This window comes from Heliconius melpomene, chromosome 10 (assembly GCF_056956725.1).
Source record: "Heliconius melpomene rosina isolate 202511_hmr_F chromosome 10, ASM5695672v1, whole genome shotgun sequence".
Taxonomy (NCBI): Eukaryota; Metazoa; Arthropoda; class Insecta; order Lepidoptera; family Nymphalidae; genus Heliconius; species Heliconius melpomene.
The window spans coordinates 1,519,002-1,535,898 of record NC_140398.1 but is presented as its reverse complement, the minus strand read 5'-3'; the positions used below and the strand labels follow the sequence as shown (position 1 = coordinate 1,535,898).

Genomic DNA, 16,897 nt, shown 5'->3' with positions numbered 1-16,897 from the left:
AATTAATATTTATTTAAAATCATAAAATGTCTTACCAATTCTCCTAAATAAGCCCCAGTGCCTTCCAAAGGAGGAAGGCAATTCAGGCCGAGAGGTCTCCCTGACTTCTTAGTAAGCTCAGCTTCAACCTCGTCGTATTGTATCGGATCCGGTCTATACACTGTCATTTTCATCTGAAATTTGATCAAAATAAACATTTAAAATGATGATCATTAGAAAGAATACTTTATAATTACTTGTAAATCAAGATTACATTTTTTTAGCTTCACGCTGTATCCCGCACGTAGCAGGGTAAGCAGAGGGAACTTGGGAACCTAGTGTTAAAACATTCCGTCCCCCATTTTTCGCTGAAATCTTGGAGACATTGCGTGTTTCGTGGCGGAACTTAACTCCAAGGAAGCTTTACCTCATTACCAGAACGAGGAATCGAAAATATAAAAAAATATATTTCCTCGAGCGGGAATCGAACCCTCAACCTGTCGCGTTTACACCTTTATGCTCCTGCGTACTGGAAATAATATATTAAGACAAATTTCAAGAAAATGTTCCAGTGCCTCTTGTTAACCGTCCAAGAGCACTGACCTTTAAATTATAGAATGTTATATCAACTTTTCTTTCTGCGAAATAACATTGAAAATAATTTTCTAAGAAAATACATAAAATAGAAAATACAAATATAATAAACTATTTACCAACATCAAGGCTAGATGATACAACAAAATGACTTTAGTAATTTTACCTTAGGTAATTTCAATTTAATAGATAAGCAGATTCTCTCGTGACTCATGTCTTTGTTGATGGCGACTCCATTGCAGTCTCTTATTTGATCGCCGACTTTTAATCTACCGTCCTTAGCGATCGCGCCATTTTTGTAAATCTCGAGAATTACAGCTGCTGGACCCTGAAAAAAAAAGAATAATAAGGAATAAGAAAAAAAACTGTATATACGTTATATACTAATATTATAAAGCTGAAATCGTTCGAAGTGCAAAATTCTTTTTGTTTTGATTAGTATATCCCGTTTATACATAAAATGGAGCTCAACGCCGCACTTTGTCTTGACATCAAATCGAGGAAATAGTGCATTAATATATAATAGTGTGTTCCCGAGTGGGCACTCCAACCCGCCATGATGGCCCAGACATGTTTTTCTTTATTTTAAAATAATTTAATACTTACATTAATCAAAGTATCGCTACCGCCAAGCAGTGATATTCCAAGCACTTCGTTATTAGTAGCTATTTCTATGACAGTGTCTTGATTTGACTTGATAGGCGCCGTCGCTGGGTCCGCTGGCGGTTCCGCTGAAATAACAATATATAATAAGATTATATATAAAAAATATATTAAGCAAAATCGATTTGTCAGTGTTATAATAAAAAAGGCGATTTTTGATCATCACATTTCTTAGTTTTACTCTTTTTCCAGCATAGCGTGATAGGTGCAGGACCTAGTGTTAACACATTCCATTCTTGTTAATATAATTAAGTAAAACACTTACGTTTCGGAGCAGGCTTAGGTGTAGTGGGACCAGACGGGTCTGTTTTGTTTCCTATAAAAAAACGTGTAGAAGTTATTATTAATAAAAAAAAGCTTTTATTTTTCTTTATAGCAAGCATAGCAAGAATTAAATTAAGAAGTATACCAAAAATGTTGTTAGTATTGATTTAGATTTTCGTATTATATATTGTACCTGACGCTCCAGACGCAGATTCATCGTTCTTATCAGGATCTTTCATGTTGGGACTACATACTGTAAGTACTACTACGCCGTCAGTTTGCTTTAACTTTGCTGCCGCCTAGAAATTAAATATTGTTTAATTTAAACAATGTTTTTATGTATGGGGAAAGTAAAGGGACTATGGATAAATATGTCTTGATTACCAAAACTTTGAAGCATGAGGCTTAACCCACCACACAAGAGGGCAAGATATAGTGATCTCATTCTATAAGGACGGAAGGATCAGGACGCTGGGTAACATCAGATTTCCAAAAATATAAAAAGTTAGGTTTAAAAACTTTATTTAAAATGTTTAAAAATTGCAAATATCAAAGATTTTTTCAAATAAAAATATATGTAACTTACGGCGTCATAGCTGCAGCTAAGTAGAGAGTCTTTATTCACCGCCAAGATCATGTCTCCAATATTTAAACCAGCCTGAAATTCAATATAATTATTAGAATAACATTGCCTTTTACTTTTTTAATCCTCACAGATTTCAATGCACAGGAAAAGATTAAAGTAACGAACTAATCTCTATTTTTTTTTAAATATAGTTATTTTTAAATATTTGTTCATGTAAAACTAGTGAGGCAATAAAATGTTTGTAGAAATTGTTAATTTCAGAACAAGAAAATCTTTGTATTTCTATGATATTTAAATCATTTATTCTAGGTTACGAGCTTAATTACTTTTACATTGTTTAAAATTATTTTTACCTGTTCTGCCGCGCTGCCTTCCTGGAGATCCGACACGAAGATACCTCGACCAGCTTCTGTATGTCTGCCCTCTATTATCATTATTCCTAAGCCGGACGGCCCCTGTAGCGAGAATATTATATTGTCAATTAAATATTATATATTTAATATTTCCTATTGAAGTAGAGAAATAACGATTATACCTTTTAAAATTAGTATAACTTAAGAAAAACGAAGCCATCGTGGCTAGTTAGCCATTTATTTATACTGTAATCATTTTACATAGCCCACAATACAAATTAGTAAGACAGACAGAGAACACCTAGTGTTAGGACACTCCGTTCTTTGTTTCGCATCTTCAAAAGTTCTGGGAAAGTTATTTTAAAGGTCATCTTAAAATGTACATACATATAATATCTCCATATGTACGTATGCTCTTAACTATATATAATAATAATATATAGTATTCAAGGCACTCGCAAAGTGAAATTGGCTCCCTAATTGGCACTTACTTTCCAATACAAAAACTCGGTCGGTCGGAGGTCGGTTTCATTGTGTCTACGTTTTCAATTTGAAATTTAAGTATTATTTTATTATAATTTTCCTAGATAGATTTTCCTTTATTTATTATAAAATAATGCAAAAGATAACGTTTTCCTTATTAGTTTCAAATATTAACAAACTGAATGTGTATTTGCTTTTATTAAGCGTATATTGTTCCTACGTTTAATTTATCTTCGAGCAAATGGTCTAATGAGACGTGTATAATTTGGTAATTATAATTATTTTTTATAATACGGCATGAAAGTGGATACCCACTTTAAAAGCGACAGTCTTAAGTTTTATTCTGTATTTTTTTCGATAAAAGATAAAAGAAGATGATAAAAGAAGTACCTATATATAACAAGAAACGCAAATGGGATTTGAATCCACTACGTATTGTTGCAACTTGATATATTTTTAAAAATAATATATAGCGAAATGAGGACAATTTCTACACATTCACAAATCTACAACTTTGGCCGGAAAATAAAAAAAAAAATGGATTTTCCGATTTTGAATTTAATCTAATTTACACTATAAACTGCTAAAAATCCATATAAAAAAAATAAGATAACCCTTTATAATCCTTACCTTTTTGACAGTAATATCCCGTACACCTTTGTAGCCGGCGAAGCGGTCGTCCGCCTGCAAGTAACAACGTAGATAGTTTTAATTAGATCAAATATAAAGTAGCAACTGCGTTAAATATAGAATCTTACTCATTAACTTTAGTTAACTGATCTGCAAAATTTAATGACAGGAAGTGTTATTCTAAATATATAAAAGTATGCCATATTGACGTGGGCTCTATTAATTGGAGTGTGTTTTTTTTAATTTTCTTTCACTTCACACTTAGGAGAGAATAATCCGCATCTCAGATGATTTCCAAGTTAAATTCTGTTATCGATTTTTCATACGATAATTTTTTAATTGTTTAATATTTTAACGTAATACGCTTTTTATATTTCTTTTATTAGTAGATTTTTTTTATTTTTAAATTATTAACCAAAACATTTTAAAAATCCGATAAATATATTTTTTAAAGTAAAGCTAATTAGCATCACTAATTAATTAGTTTCTTAATGAGATTCAAAATCCTGCGTTCAAATTTTTATATATATTTTATAATAATAATAAAAATATACTCAAATAATTTATAATACTGTATGTTGTACTTAATAAAGTTAAAAGTACGTAGTTTATTCAAGGTATCTACAATACCTATATATGTTGGCACAGTTATTGTTTACATAGTACTAAGATACACCTTTGCACTCCTAAACGAAGAAATTAAATAAATCTTTCTCTAGAATGGAATCGAACCCACAAACCTTGCGTTTACACTCACACGTTATGCGGTTGCGCAACGCCGGACTATTATTATATTTTATATATTATTTTTATTCTATTTAAAAAGATATCAAAGATAACAGGGCAAAGATTAATGGTATTTCGTGACATTAAAGATTGAGCGAAAAAACGATTAATGGTCGTTGAAATGTTTGTCTTAACTTTAATAAAAGAAGATTTATGTATGTTTCTTTTTTTTATTTTGACATTCCACAGTTTATTCGATAGGTCACTTTGAATTTTTTTACTTATTTTCAACTATTACTGGTCGGAGTGTAACGACGTGCTTTGTTTAGTTATAAAAACATTAATATTGAAGATGGGACTTGAGTCTATACTTATCGTTAAACCAGATTTTGATTCAGTATGACATAAATAATATGAATTATTTTTCCTTTAGGCCATGAATTTATCTATGAGATATTGAAAATGCGACAGGTTCACAGCTTCGTGACAGAACGATGAAAAGAAAACATTAAGTATTTCATTTCCACGAGTGGGAATCGAACCCGCGTTTACAGTCGCTCGCTTGTACCCCTAGCTACTCTGGCCTTTTGAGGCCAGGATAGTTTGCTATACAGTACATAAATCATATATTTTTTCTTCAATTAGCGTTAAAATTACTTACTATACCGGTTTCACAGAGATTTGACCTCTGCTACGCGTTAGGTGATAACTTATGCTAAATTACATATAACGTGGACGGTGTACATTAAAATGTATTTTTAGTTATAATTATCGCCACCGTGGCACAGTGGGGAAACTGAATATAAGTTCAATAGTTATGAGTTCCACTCAAGTAGAGGGAAATAAATGATTTTTTATTTCTTTTATGGTAATATAAAACGTGGCGTTTAGTTACGTAAAAGTAATAAACAACTTTTTTTTCTATATTCGCATTTATTACCCATATTATTTTCTATATAATAAATGAATGGACGTGTTCCGTGACATTTACACAAAAGTGGGTGCACCACTTAAGTGAACGCCACGTCTGCCTTTTGATATAATTAAACTATTATCGGTAATGGCACCGTCGGCGCAATCAATGGATGTGATAATGTTATTGCAATAAGAGATAATTGTGGGTTCAATTTCTAATAGGGGAAATGGTTTGGATACTAATATTGATTATAATTTAATTAGAGATTAGGGAGCTTACAAGCGTTAAATTCATGTAAATAAAATAAAAAAATTAGCATCACGCTGTATCCCACACACAGCAAGGTGGGCAGAGGGAGCCTAGTGTTAAGACACTCCGTTCCTCACTTTCCACCGAATAATAAATAAAAGTCTTTAGGGCACACTTAAATTTTATATAAGTTTATAGAGAGAAAATTACATATTATGTAAATACATATTTATAAAACAAAGTTAATGCAAAATTAACTAAAACAAAGAAGACAAGGCGTGCTTGTGTTTGCCCAGATGCAAATAAGGACACGTGTAAATAACTATTGCTATAATACGAGAATATTCACATTAATACTTCATTTTAAATATTTTAACAAGTGTTTTTGAATTAAAAGCAATGAATTTTTATAAAGCCCCAAGTTTTATATGTTTAGACAACTTACAGACTGGTGTTGGCTGCTGTAATCAGACAACTGATAAGAAATATATGTAATATTCCTACATAAGTTTAAATAATGTGTACTATATTAAATAATGAATAAATGAACTAACGCCAATATTGATATTATAATTCATGCTCTTTAAATTAGCACTTAGAGTCCATTTACCGACCATTAGTCAATGCAGAAAGGTCGGTTTCCAGAAAGCCTATCAATATTCTGTCAAGACTTTTAGCTACACACTGTATGTCATTTGCAGCATGGTAGACAGAGAAAACTTAATGATAGGACACTCTGCTCCCCATTTTCCGCCCAATTTTCAAGACTAAACCTCGCGACGAGCGGGAAAAACTAAGTATTTTTTATATTTTCCAAGCGGGAACCTAAAACCGGCGCGTTTACAAATGTTGTACCTCTGCGCCAGGATAACTTTTGATAAAGTTGGTTTAAAAATTTATACAGATAATAACGGAAACGAAAAAAAACTCGCTGTAATTTTGTGTGATAACAATGCGCAGATTACATTTGCATAATACCTAACAAAACAACGTTTTAATGGAGTCAAAATATTAAACAGACTTTCAATTTATCAAGTTACAATTTTATTTTTATCGAAATCTCAATTAAATAACAAGACTATTTCAATTGCTTAATAGTTTCATGAAACATTTTCTAAATTCAAAGTAGATTTTAAAAATATTCAAATATTTCAATAAAAGGTGAACGTTAATGCTCATTTCAAGAGGCTTGTTCAACCTTCCCTTAATTCCTAACTTGTAAGCACTGGTCTGAGCTGGTCTCCCTGCAACGTAAAGGGAAAGCTTCCGATTGATACCAAATAAATATAATTCTAAGAAGAAACTTTTAAGATATTACTTAATTTTCCTCCAAATTAATGAAGAAATTACGTATTACAAGAATGTGTAATAATATCTAATATCCCAAAAAAGAAATTTTAGCGTATATTTAGATATTGTTATGAATGGCGAATATCTCAGAAACTGTTTAACTTCAGGCGATATTATAGGGGGTAAAAATATTTGGAAATTACTTTCTCCATCGCCTGTATGAATTAATCTATCTAAAGAAACACCTGTATAATGAAATACAATGTAGATTGAAAGAGAAATACAATGAGATATACTCTAAATATCTATATTTATAGAGATAGAATAAAATCTCCAAAAATATAAATATATAATAGTAAGATACAAAATTTCATTAATCTATTAGCTTGCACTAAGTAATCCATTCTGCTATCAAACAAAACTAAGAACTTCTCTTTTAGTCGGCTTAAGTGGACTTAATGATAAAAACTTTGTTCTCTCAGATTCTGTCTGCTCTGTGTATAGCACTTTTAAGGTGTTTTTTATAGTTTCTTATGCACGTACATGCACGTACATACATACACGTACTATTGTATTTTAGGGATAAAATTATTTTTTCTAGAAAAGACGCAGAAAAAGAGCGCGACGATTGTGGGTTCGATTCTCACTCAGGGTAATGAAAAACAGATGACTAAGAAATATGAAATGTATATGCGAAATAATTAATGTAATTTAATATAGACTTTTATGACCTTCCTCAATAATGGGACAATACAATACAAAATATTTTTTTCAATTCGAATCAGCAGTTCCTGAGATCAGCCCGTTCAACCAAAGGATTTCAGTGTATTATATTATAGTAGGTATACAAGTGGAGATTCAATTCTCACCTTCTTCTTCTTGAAGGACAAAGTCCGTCTCCATATTGTTCTAAGGAAGGTGGTAGGCTTGCAGTAATCGTCCGGGCTGCGTCTACGCACTTCGGTCATCACAGTCATCACTGTATCATTTTTGATTGCACTTTTGTATCACTAACACATTTTTTTATGGTTTGTAGAGCACTTTTTTTTATTAGGTCCAAAACTTTGTGTATCATAAGTCAAAGCCTAAAGTAAATTTTATTTAAATAAGTAAGTAGATGCAATCGTGATGCAGTTATGAAAATATTTTTATTTCAGATTTACTTATATATAAGTGCAAATTTTTTACACGTAAATGGCCATATTAATTTATTTTAGCTTTAGTCATTTTCACGTTATCAGCGAGTTAATCTAAAAGTAAATCTTACTTTTACATCAGATATATTATCTATTTAAAAGCTATTTACTATTAGCCGCGTACATGAAAGCTGTTAAGTTGTTATGTTAAAAATAACCTGTAAATGCATATTTATATATTTTATAGGAAAAATATACTAAAACTATAATATTGAGGCCTTCGTGGCACAGTTTGACTGTGAATGCGATAGTTACGGCGCATCGGCAGGTCTTCCGACGATTAGAGGTTCCAATCCCACTCGGGGAATTAATTATTTTGATTTCCACGCTCTAGTACCAAGTTCAAGCCACAACGTTGGGTTCTGATCGAATTGGAAAATGGGGAACGAAGTGCCTTGCCACTATCACTATTCTTTAGCCTTCTCTGCTCTATGCGCGTTATAGTGTGAAGGTAAAAAAATATATAATAATGGACATTTACAAATTTATTATACGGTAGCGTCAATATAATTAAGTAGGTATCTAGATGTTGTTATATTTGAGCACTCGCAACTGACCGAAGATAAAAGATTGTTTGCCCGACTCGAGTTTCATAGAGTGGTTGTACGTGATCTCTATATACTTCCTTACATGTATTATATAATATATGTATTACTGTTGATATAGTACCTAGCTGACGACATATATATATATATACCTATAATAAGAAAAAGGTGTTCATATTATTTATTGATTTTTAGGGTACCGTTCCAAAGGGTAGAACGGAACCCTATTACTAAGACTTCGCTTTCTTCAACCGTCAAAGTTAGACAGTTGATTTTTTTACATTTGATGTATTTCTGTTACCGCTATAACAACATACTAAAAACAGAATAAATATTTAAGGGACTCTGATCGTGATTTTTTTTGCCTTTTTTATATACAGTTATAAGGAACCCTTCATGCGCGAATTTAATTGGGAGGGTTTTTCAAAAGTTTTATACTATAACTTCAATATCTTAAAAGCTTAAGTGCAAGCTTTAATAACATTGATAAAGAGCCATAATGTTCCAAAAGTGGGCAAACAATATATTTCAACACGCTGTATTCCGAACGTAGCAGAATAGGCATAGGGAACTTGGGAACCTAAAGTTAAGTCACTCTCGTTCCCAGGGTTTCGATAAACTCTGGGGGCATTGCGTGTTGAGTGGCAGAATTCAACGCCGTACTTTGTCTCGTTACCAGAACGAGCATAAATTACATTTATAAAAAAAACATGTATCCATACAAAAATAATAAATATAAATTAAATTCTAAGTAGACACAAATATTATTTGACCGGATTTAAACTATTACGTGTCATTTTAAGGAAGAACATTATTATTACTTCCTTATATAAGTATTTTGATTATAAAATATTTTAAAGTTGCAATCATGGAAGTCCAATTACTTATATAAATTATTTTTTATACAATTATTAACTATGAGTTATATTTTAAGCAGTTGTTAAGAGAAATGTTAGCTTCACTCTTATATTTAAATACAATAAATCCCAGACACGTGTTAAATGGAACTCAACGCCGTACTTTGTCTGCTAGAGCGGGAATTAATATATTTTTACGTGCTACAATGCAAAAAATTAAAAAAATGTTAGTACCAAATCGGTGTTCAACGAACATAATCGCGTTTATAGTCCGACGCTATAATACTGTGCCATGATGGCCTCATTTTATATTAATTACTATATTTGGTTGATGTTAATCTGTAAAAACTTATGTAAATTATGTTTTTTTTTGCTTCACGCTGAATTCCGTACAAAGCAAGTCGATATACGTAAGGTAGAGGGAACCTGGGAACTTAGTGCAAAGACATTCAAATTTCATTAAGACACCTCGTTCCCTACCTTCCGAGGAATTTTTGAGGCATATCTTTTTAAGTTTCATAATGAATCATTTAATTTACCGTGTGTTTACCTTGAAAATAAAATATAATTAAATATTTGATAAATAAATAAATCAGCTTCACGCTTCTAGGGTAGGCAGAGGGAACCTAGTGTTAAGACTCCCCGTTCCCCACTTTCTGCCGAATTCTGGAGGCATTGCGTGTTGAGTGGTATTACTCAACGCCGCGCTTTGATAAAAATAATAATAAAATATAGTTTTCTTTAAGTTTATAATATTCATTCATGTTAATTAAATTGCTTATTACATAAGCATGTTTTTAATAGTTATGTTTAATAAATATTACATAACATAATATTATTCATCTATGTTTCATTAAATCCGCTACTTATAATTGTTAAATAACTACCTGATACTTGTATTTAGTAATTATTTCTTTTTTATTGTAAATTCACGCTTTTCGCTTGCCTTCTTAAAGAGTTTTAGACTCAGAGGGGACCTGAGAACCTAGAGTGCGTACAGATTAAGTTGCGTCCAGTCTCTACTTTCCGTCGAATTATGGATGCACTGGGTGTTGAGTGGCGAACCTCAAAGCAGCGCTTTGCCTCATTGCCAGAGCGAAAAGATGAAAATATTAAATATTACATTTCCTCGAGTGGGAATCGAACCCACAACTTTTCACGATTACACTCTTCATTTTATTACCTGAAATAGTTTCCTTTGCATTTCCCGCATTTGTTTAGAAAGTGGTAAGAACTTAGAAAGACATTGACCCTAGTCACTCAGCACGCTATGACCCGACTGAATGACGAGAGGAAAGTTGAGAACGGAGTGTCTTGGCATTAGGTTGTCTGACTACCCTATTATATGCGGGATAAAGCGTGAAAGTATAAAAAATGCCACTGAAATCTATATAAGATTTTACTTAAAACGATCACATATTACTATAGTATGTACGTTCGACAAGTCTTGGCCGCCATGAAATTGCTATAATATATGGTTGTGCAGATTTAATTTTAGGATTTTTCTTACTTTTGAATAATTTCTTCCCGAGTAAACAATGCACATAAGTTCAGAAAACTTAACTTCAAGACGACCACGGCTCGTTGACCGTTCTTTATAAGTCGATAGATATTACGGTCGTCTTCACATGAAATAAAAATCTCTAAGACTTTGTAATAAGTAAATAAATGACGCACTATTCCGTTTTCTACGTTTAGTTAGACCACAACGCTGCACTACATTAGTTAGATTATTATAATCTAAAAAAAAATTAAATATTAATTGTTTTAATTAACCTGCGGTTAAATATATTTTCGTACAACTAAAGTAAATTTTACAATATTAGCATATATATTGAAATCAAATGAAATTTAGATCTATATTTTTTAAAACCACTTTTAAATAACACTTTCACACTTTTATAGCACTTGTTTATTAATTTATAATACTGCTAAAAATTTTGATGAATTTATAATATGCGTGCTCTTGCGCCGCGTCCACGCTACTACTTTAGCACTTATATGTGTGACACTGCTAAAAAGATAACAGACGAGATTTAATCTAAAGTAAATAAGGTATATCCATGAAAATAGCAATGAAAAGTCAACCTTATCTTAATACAAGTAAGCTACAATTTAAGATGATTCTTAAAGTTACTTGTATCCTTTTGTCGTGAAACGTTTAAGATAAACACTGAAAAATACAAATTTGATCAATTTTATACTTTATTTAAATTAAAAGTAAGATTGAAATTAGTGTGTATAATTAAGTTTAGGAAAAATCGTACGGAAACCATGAGCGTGAAGTGTGAAAGAGACGGCTGCAAGGTCAGTGTTAAGCGAATAAACAATAATAAATTATATTCAAACAATATAATATACATATAAATGCCGCCGCGTGGCACAGTGGGGATGTGTCTGCTTGTAAACGTGATGGTTGTAGAGTCGATTCCCATTCGGGAAGTGATTATATTTATTTTGATTTCCTCACTTACACACGTAACAACACACACGAAGGTTACGTGTAAAATAGGGAACGGAGTGTCTTAACACTAGGTTCCCTATGCCTACCTTATTATATGCGGGTTACAGCTTGAAATTTTACACAAATAGTAATGTCTCATTTAATTTTCATTGCTTAACTCGTATAATTGCGTAAGATATCAGAAAATAGAAAAAAATGCTTAGTATCGCGCACTCTATCGTATATTCGTCATCAATGTATGCTTAGTTATAGAGTTATTTGTAGAGTTGAATACATACTTTGATTTCTTTTAATGTAATAGATTAATTAGATTTTAATAAAATAACTATTTCTATTTCATAGTAGGGTAATTTATTACTTGTTCTATAAGTAGCTATACTTATTTTTGGTAAAATTCGCAGATCAGAATAATTGCTCAATAATATTTAATTATTTAGTTTTTTAAATGTATAAAGAAAGACAAGTATTTTACTAAAATTATATGCATTTCAATATTATATAAATAAATAATTAATACATTCACTTACCTCTTCATCAAGCGCTACTGGAAACTGGTTTGGTGTTAGAGGTTTAACTGCGACATCTTCTAATGCTGCTTTTCGCCTATAAGAAAGTAATGGATATATTATCTCTCATTGTATAGGGTGTATAGAGTCTCATTGTAAATGCGAAGGTTGTAAGTTCGAAATCTACTTGGGAAAAAAATATTATTTGGTAACGAGACAAATTGCGACATTGAATTCCTTCAATCGACATGTCTCAAATAAATGAACGGTGCATAGAGAACGGTTTGTCTAACACCAGGTTCCTTCTGCCTACCTGATGTACGTGGGAAACAGCTTAAAAGTAAACTATAATAAATAAAAATCAAATAATTTAATTAAAACTAAATATAAATCATTGTACTATTCACACTAATATTTAGTAAAACTTTTTCAATTTTACTCAAAGAAATTTCGTCGCCCTTTGAATGTCACAGCTGCGATACATTACATTGCTTGCTGCAATATTAAAGAAAAACATATTATGCTTTTCTATATACTAGTATATATAGAGTATTCGTAATAATACAGTGAAAAGCATAATAACCAATTTATAAAAAAGGTATTTATTATTTTTTTTGAAAACATATAATTTATATGTAGTGAGATTTAAACCAGCGTCTCTAGGACACGGTCCAAGCACTCTGACGATTAAGCCATACGTTCTTGTCAAGCTACTTTGAAATGCTTATTGTTATATGCTTGTTTATGTTGTTAGCATCTCTGTAGAGAAATTTTTACACATTTCGTCCCTCACGTTAACAGTCAAACACCGTAGGTACTACTGCGCTATGATAACCTCATAAAATAGCGCAAAACAAAATAGCGCAAAACCTAGCCTAATAGTAGCTTACCTGAATATTATTCTGCGTAAAAACAATTGTAGGTTTGATTTTTGAATAAACCTTACTATATTTGCCATTTTATGTATTTTTTTCTATTAAAGGTTAAAGGCACATCAAGTCAGTACATTCGTTCACTGTCAAGAAAGAAATAAAATCGCCTACGGCCGTTATATAAAGGACGCCCGATAAAGATATCGACATTTGATAAGATACAAAGTATTTATATTTAGGTATAAAAATAGTTATCGTTCATTCACAGAATCAAGAAAAATAGTGTATTTTTTACATTCACGCTGTAGCCCGCCCATAGGCAGAAGGAACCTGGGAACGTTGTGTTAAGACACTACGTTTCCATTAAGACATTTCCGTTCCCCACGTTTCGTCGAAATCTGGAGGCATTGCGTGTCAAGTGCTGAAACTCAACGTTTGGCTTCGTCACTAAAATGACAAATATTAAAAAAATCTTCTAGTAGGAATCGAATCCACATCCTGTCGTGTTTACAGTGCACCATGACTGGCTTGATTTATTAAATTAAAAAACGAGTAAAAAGTTTTAAATGTAATTACCTCAATAATATTATTTTGAAGACTGGCCCGACAAGACCTTTGATGATGGCAGACGCGTTCAGATGACATCTCCCATGCAACACTATGCCGTTCACCTAAAAATAAAATAAAATATTATTCAATATAATATAATCTATACTAGTATGATAAAGCAAAAGAGTTTGAGTTTTTTTTGAATTAACGTCCATTTATCTACAGACACAAGCCCTCTAGAACACAACTCTTTGTTGTTTATATTTGACAGCGGAGGCGATGCCACTTGGGTGATTTTCAAGATAAGTAATAAAAAAAGAGAGAGAGATAAATATGAAATCATTTATTGCATAGATTATTATTACATTTTAAAATTTTGGTCAATGATCGAATAATGCTAAAAGCATACGAGATTCAACGTGAAGATAAAAATGATAGCAATCAATTCCATGAGTGGGAATCGAACCCACAACCGTCTGTACATACATTTATAAGTGTAAACAAATATGCATTATATATAGACAATAAGTTATACAATAACGCCAGCGACTCCAGCGAGAGCATACCGAGTAACGTTTCAATCACGCACGTTAAACGTTAAACGAGAATAGTTCGTCTGGATTAGTTTCCCGGCCCATTTCAAACACGCTAGCTCTTTAAGTGATAAGCTATATGAGTGATTTCTTTTTTAAAAAAATACCTTCACGCTATATCCCTCAAATGTATATAAGACTGAATATAAATCGATGGTTCAGGGTTCAATTCCATTTAATGATTTTTTTTCATTATTTGGACAACTTAATTTAATTGTTTCTCTGCTCTGTTTTTTCAATAAAGCTACATAACATTATCAATTATAATAGTCAAGTATATGTAGATCAAAAATAAGTTTTAGTCTATAGTAAAATATTTAAAGTGATTTATAAACAGATGCTTAGACCACCAGCCAGTCGATCCTTGGCCGACCGCCAGACCGCAGCCCGAGATCCGCGTTAATGTATGTAAATGCACGTAATTGTTTGATTGCGCCTGCCTCTTCGCAATAAACATTGTTAGGATACGAATGCTATATTGAGATAATTACTATGACTTAAGAATTGTTTTTTTATAGCTTCACGCTGTATTCCACATGTGGTTGAGAGAAGATAGTGTTAGGACACTATTTACTCACAAGAAATAATTTAAATAATATAATCATTCCCTTGAGTTCGCATCGAACCTACAACCGTCGCGTTTACGTCACGTTTGACGTGCTAATAAGGATATGCGTCAAAGAAGACCTTAAATCTTTGTAATTTTTTTTAATTGTTTAATATAATAGAAAAATAGGATTTTGATGCCAATTTGTGGCTTTATTCCCAATATAGTAGTTAGGAGAGGCATCTAGTGTTAAGACAGCTCAATTTTTGCGCCTGAAATAATTGGGTGTTGAATGATTGAACTCAACGCCATGCTTTGAAGAAAAACATTCATTCAAAATTTCCATTTCGATCTTTTTCATATTAGAGCAGGGATATAAAAATAACTATTATACTACTTTTGTATATGTATATATTATGTACCTATATAAAACTTCTGATTTTACTTTAAGCACTTTTTTTACGTTTTATTTTAATTAAACCTTATCTTTAAAAGTTACAAAAATACAAATTGAGTTACATTTAATAAGGAATAATGTAATTATTTTTATGACAACAGTTTATTTTAACAAATTTGGTATGATTTTAAAGCGCATATCGAAATTTTTATTACAAATATAGGATCGTTCAATGTCAAATTTGAGCCTCTTACTACTTTCAAAAAATTTTGACGGTGACCATAAAGGGTGAATAAAAGTAACTACTTTTACATTTTCCAATGAAGCAATGTTCAAGGGAATTACAGGAGAAAGGAAAAATAAAAGAATTTATATAAATAAATAAATAAATAAATAAATCAGCTGCACGGTGTATCTGTATTGTTTAGTTACATTTAAATCCCCAATCTGGTATGTAGCGTTAGTTTCCGCCACCTAACTAAAATGGGCACAAAAGGGAGGACGTAGTGTCTAAGCTCTTCGTTCACCTATCTTGCTATAAGTACGATTTTTTAAGCGATAACATAAAGAAGAAACGAAAAGAAGTTTTATACTTGCAATTCTTGATTGTTTTACAAAAGTATTGACTTAGCTAAAGTGCTTTATAAAACCAAGACGAGTTATCTCCAACTTATTGAGATTCAAGTCACTATTATCAGTTGAAAAAGAAACGGGAAAAACAAATCTCTGAGGAACGGGCAAAACAAACTTGACTGAAGCATTTCTTTTTTTTTAAGTCGCAAAATTAACACCTTCACGCCTTTTTTTAATAGTAGAGTGTCAAAGGGAACCTAATGTTAATACACTCCGTTTCCCACTTTCCGCCCAATTTTTGAGACATTGAGTATTGACTATTGAATGGTAGAGCACAACGCCACGCTTTGTCTATCAGAGACATTAAAATAATCTATTATTTTCATTCTCTCGAATAGAATTTCAACTCACAACCATGTCGTTTACAGTCATGTGCAGTTCCACAGTACCACAAAGGCTTCAAAAGCTGTTTCAGTGAAAATAATCGTGACCTTCCCTATACAAGGTTTGTTCACCATATTGTATCACCGCAGTTGTAAAAATAAATACATTTTAAGATATAATAAAAATTGTGTTAACATGATGTCTCCTACGTACTTGGTGTAAGAAAGAAATTATTTTTACAAACTACATTTTTACGACGCGGCCTTTTACGTTAAAAATAATAAACGAAATTAAAAATAAGTTCGGCTAATTATATATTTTTTTTTAAATTCGGCATATCCTTTTTTGTTATATTTTATATAACTGTGGAGAGTAGGGTTCCGTTGCTAGAAACCGTAATCCTAGTCGTTGCTAATTTTAAGAAAAACAAATTTGTTCAGTCAAAATTAGTCTAAATTTTAGAGTAATAGAATAAATTAAGAAGATTTGTAATAAAATATAAATTCACGTGAAGTATATATATACACTTAATACGTAATATCTACAAATTAGGCAAACAAAATAAAGTGGGGAACGAATCGTTAACACTAGGTTCCTTTTCCCTGCTATGCGTGAAGCTGTTTTTTTAATTTTAAACGGAATTACAGTATATTTATAGCCCTTGAAAACTTGTTTTTCTTA

General features: G+C 31.5%; 1 protein-coding gene across 1 annotated transcript in view; it reads right to left on the bottom strand.

Annotated features, from left to right (window-relative positions):
* LOC146535099 (multiple PDZ domain protein-like) overlaps positions 1–16,897 on the bottom strand; it is a 127,195-nt gene that overhangs the window by 3,942 nt on the left and 106,356 nt on the right. The window contains exons 26-35 of the mRNA XM_085191767.1: positions 13,750–13,844; positions 12,323–12,398; positions 3,553–3,606; positions 2,440–2,541; positions 2,087–2,158; positions 1,694–1,799; positions 1,502–1,552; positions 1,180–1,304; positions 740–901; positions 36–173 (exon numbers count right to left, since the gene is read on the bottom strand). Coding sequence (XP_085047893.1) covers positions 36–173; positions 740–901; positions 1,180–1,304; positions 1,502–1,552; positions 1,694–1,799; positions 2,087–2,158; positions 2,440–2,541; positions 3,553–3,606; positions 12,323–12,398; positions 13,750–13,844 — 981 coding nt within the window. The remainder of the gene's footprint in view (positions 1–35; positions 174–739; positions 902–1,179; positions 1,305–1,501; positions 1,553–1,693; positions 1,800–2,086; positions 2,159–2,439; positions 2,542–3,552; positions 3,607–12,322; positions 12,399–13,749; positions 13,845–16,897) is intronic.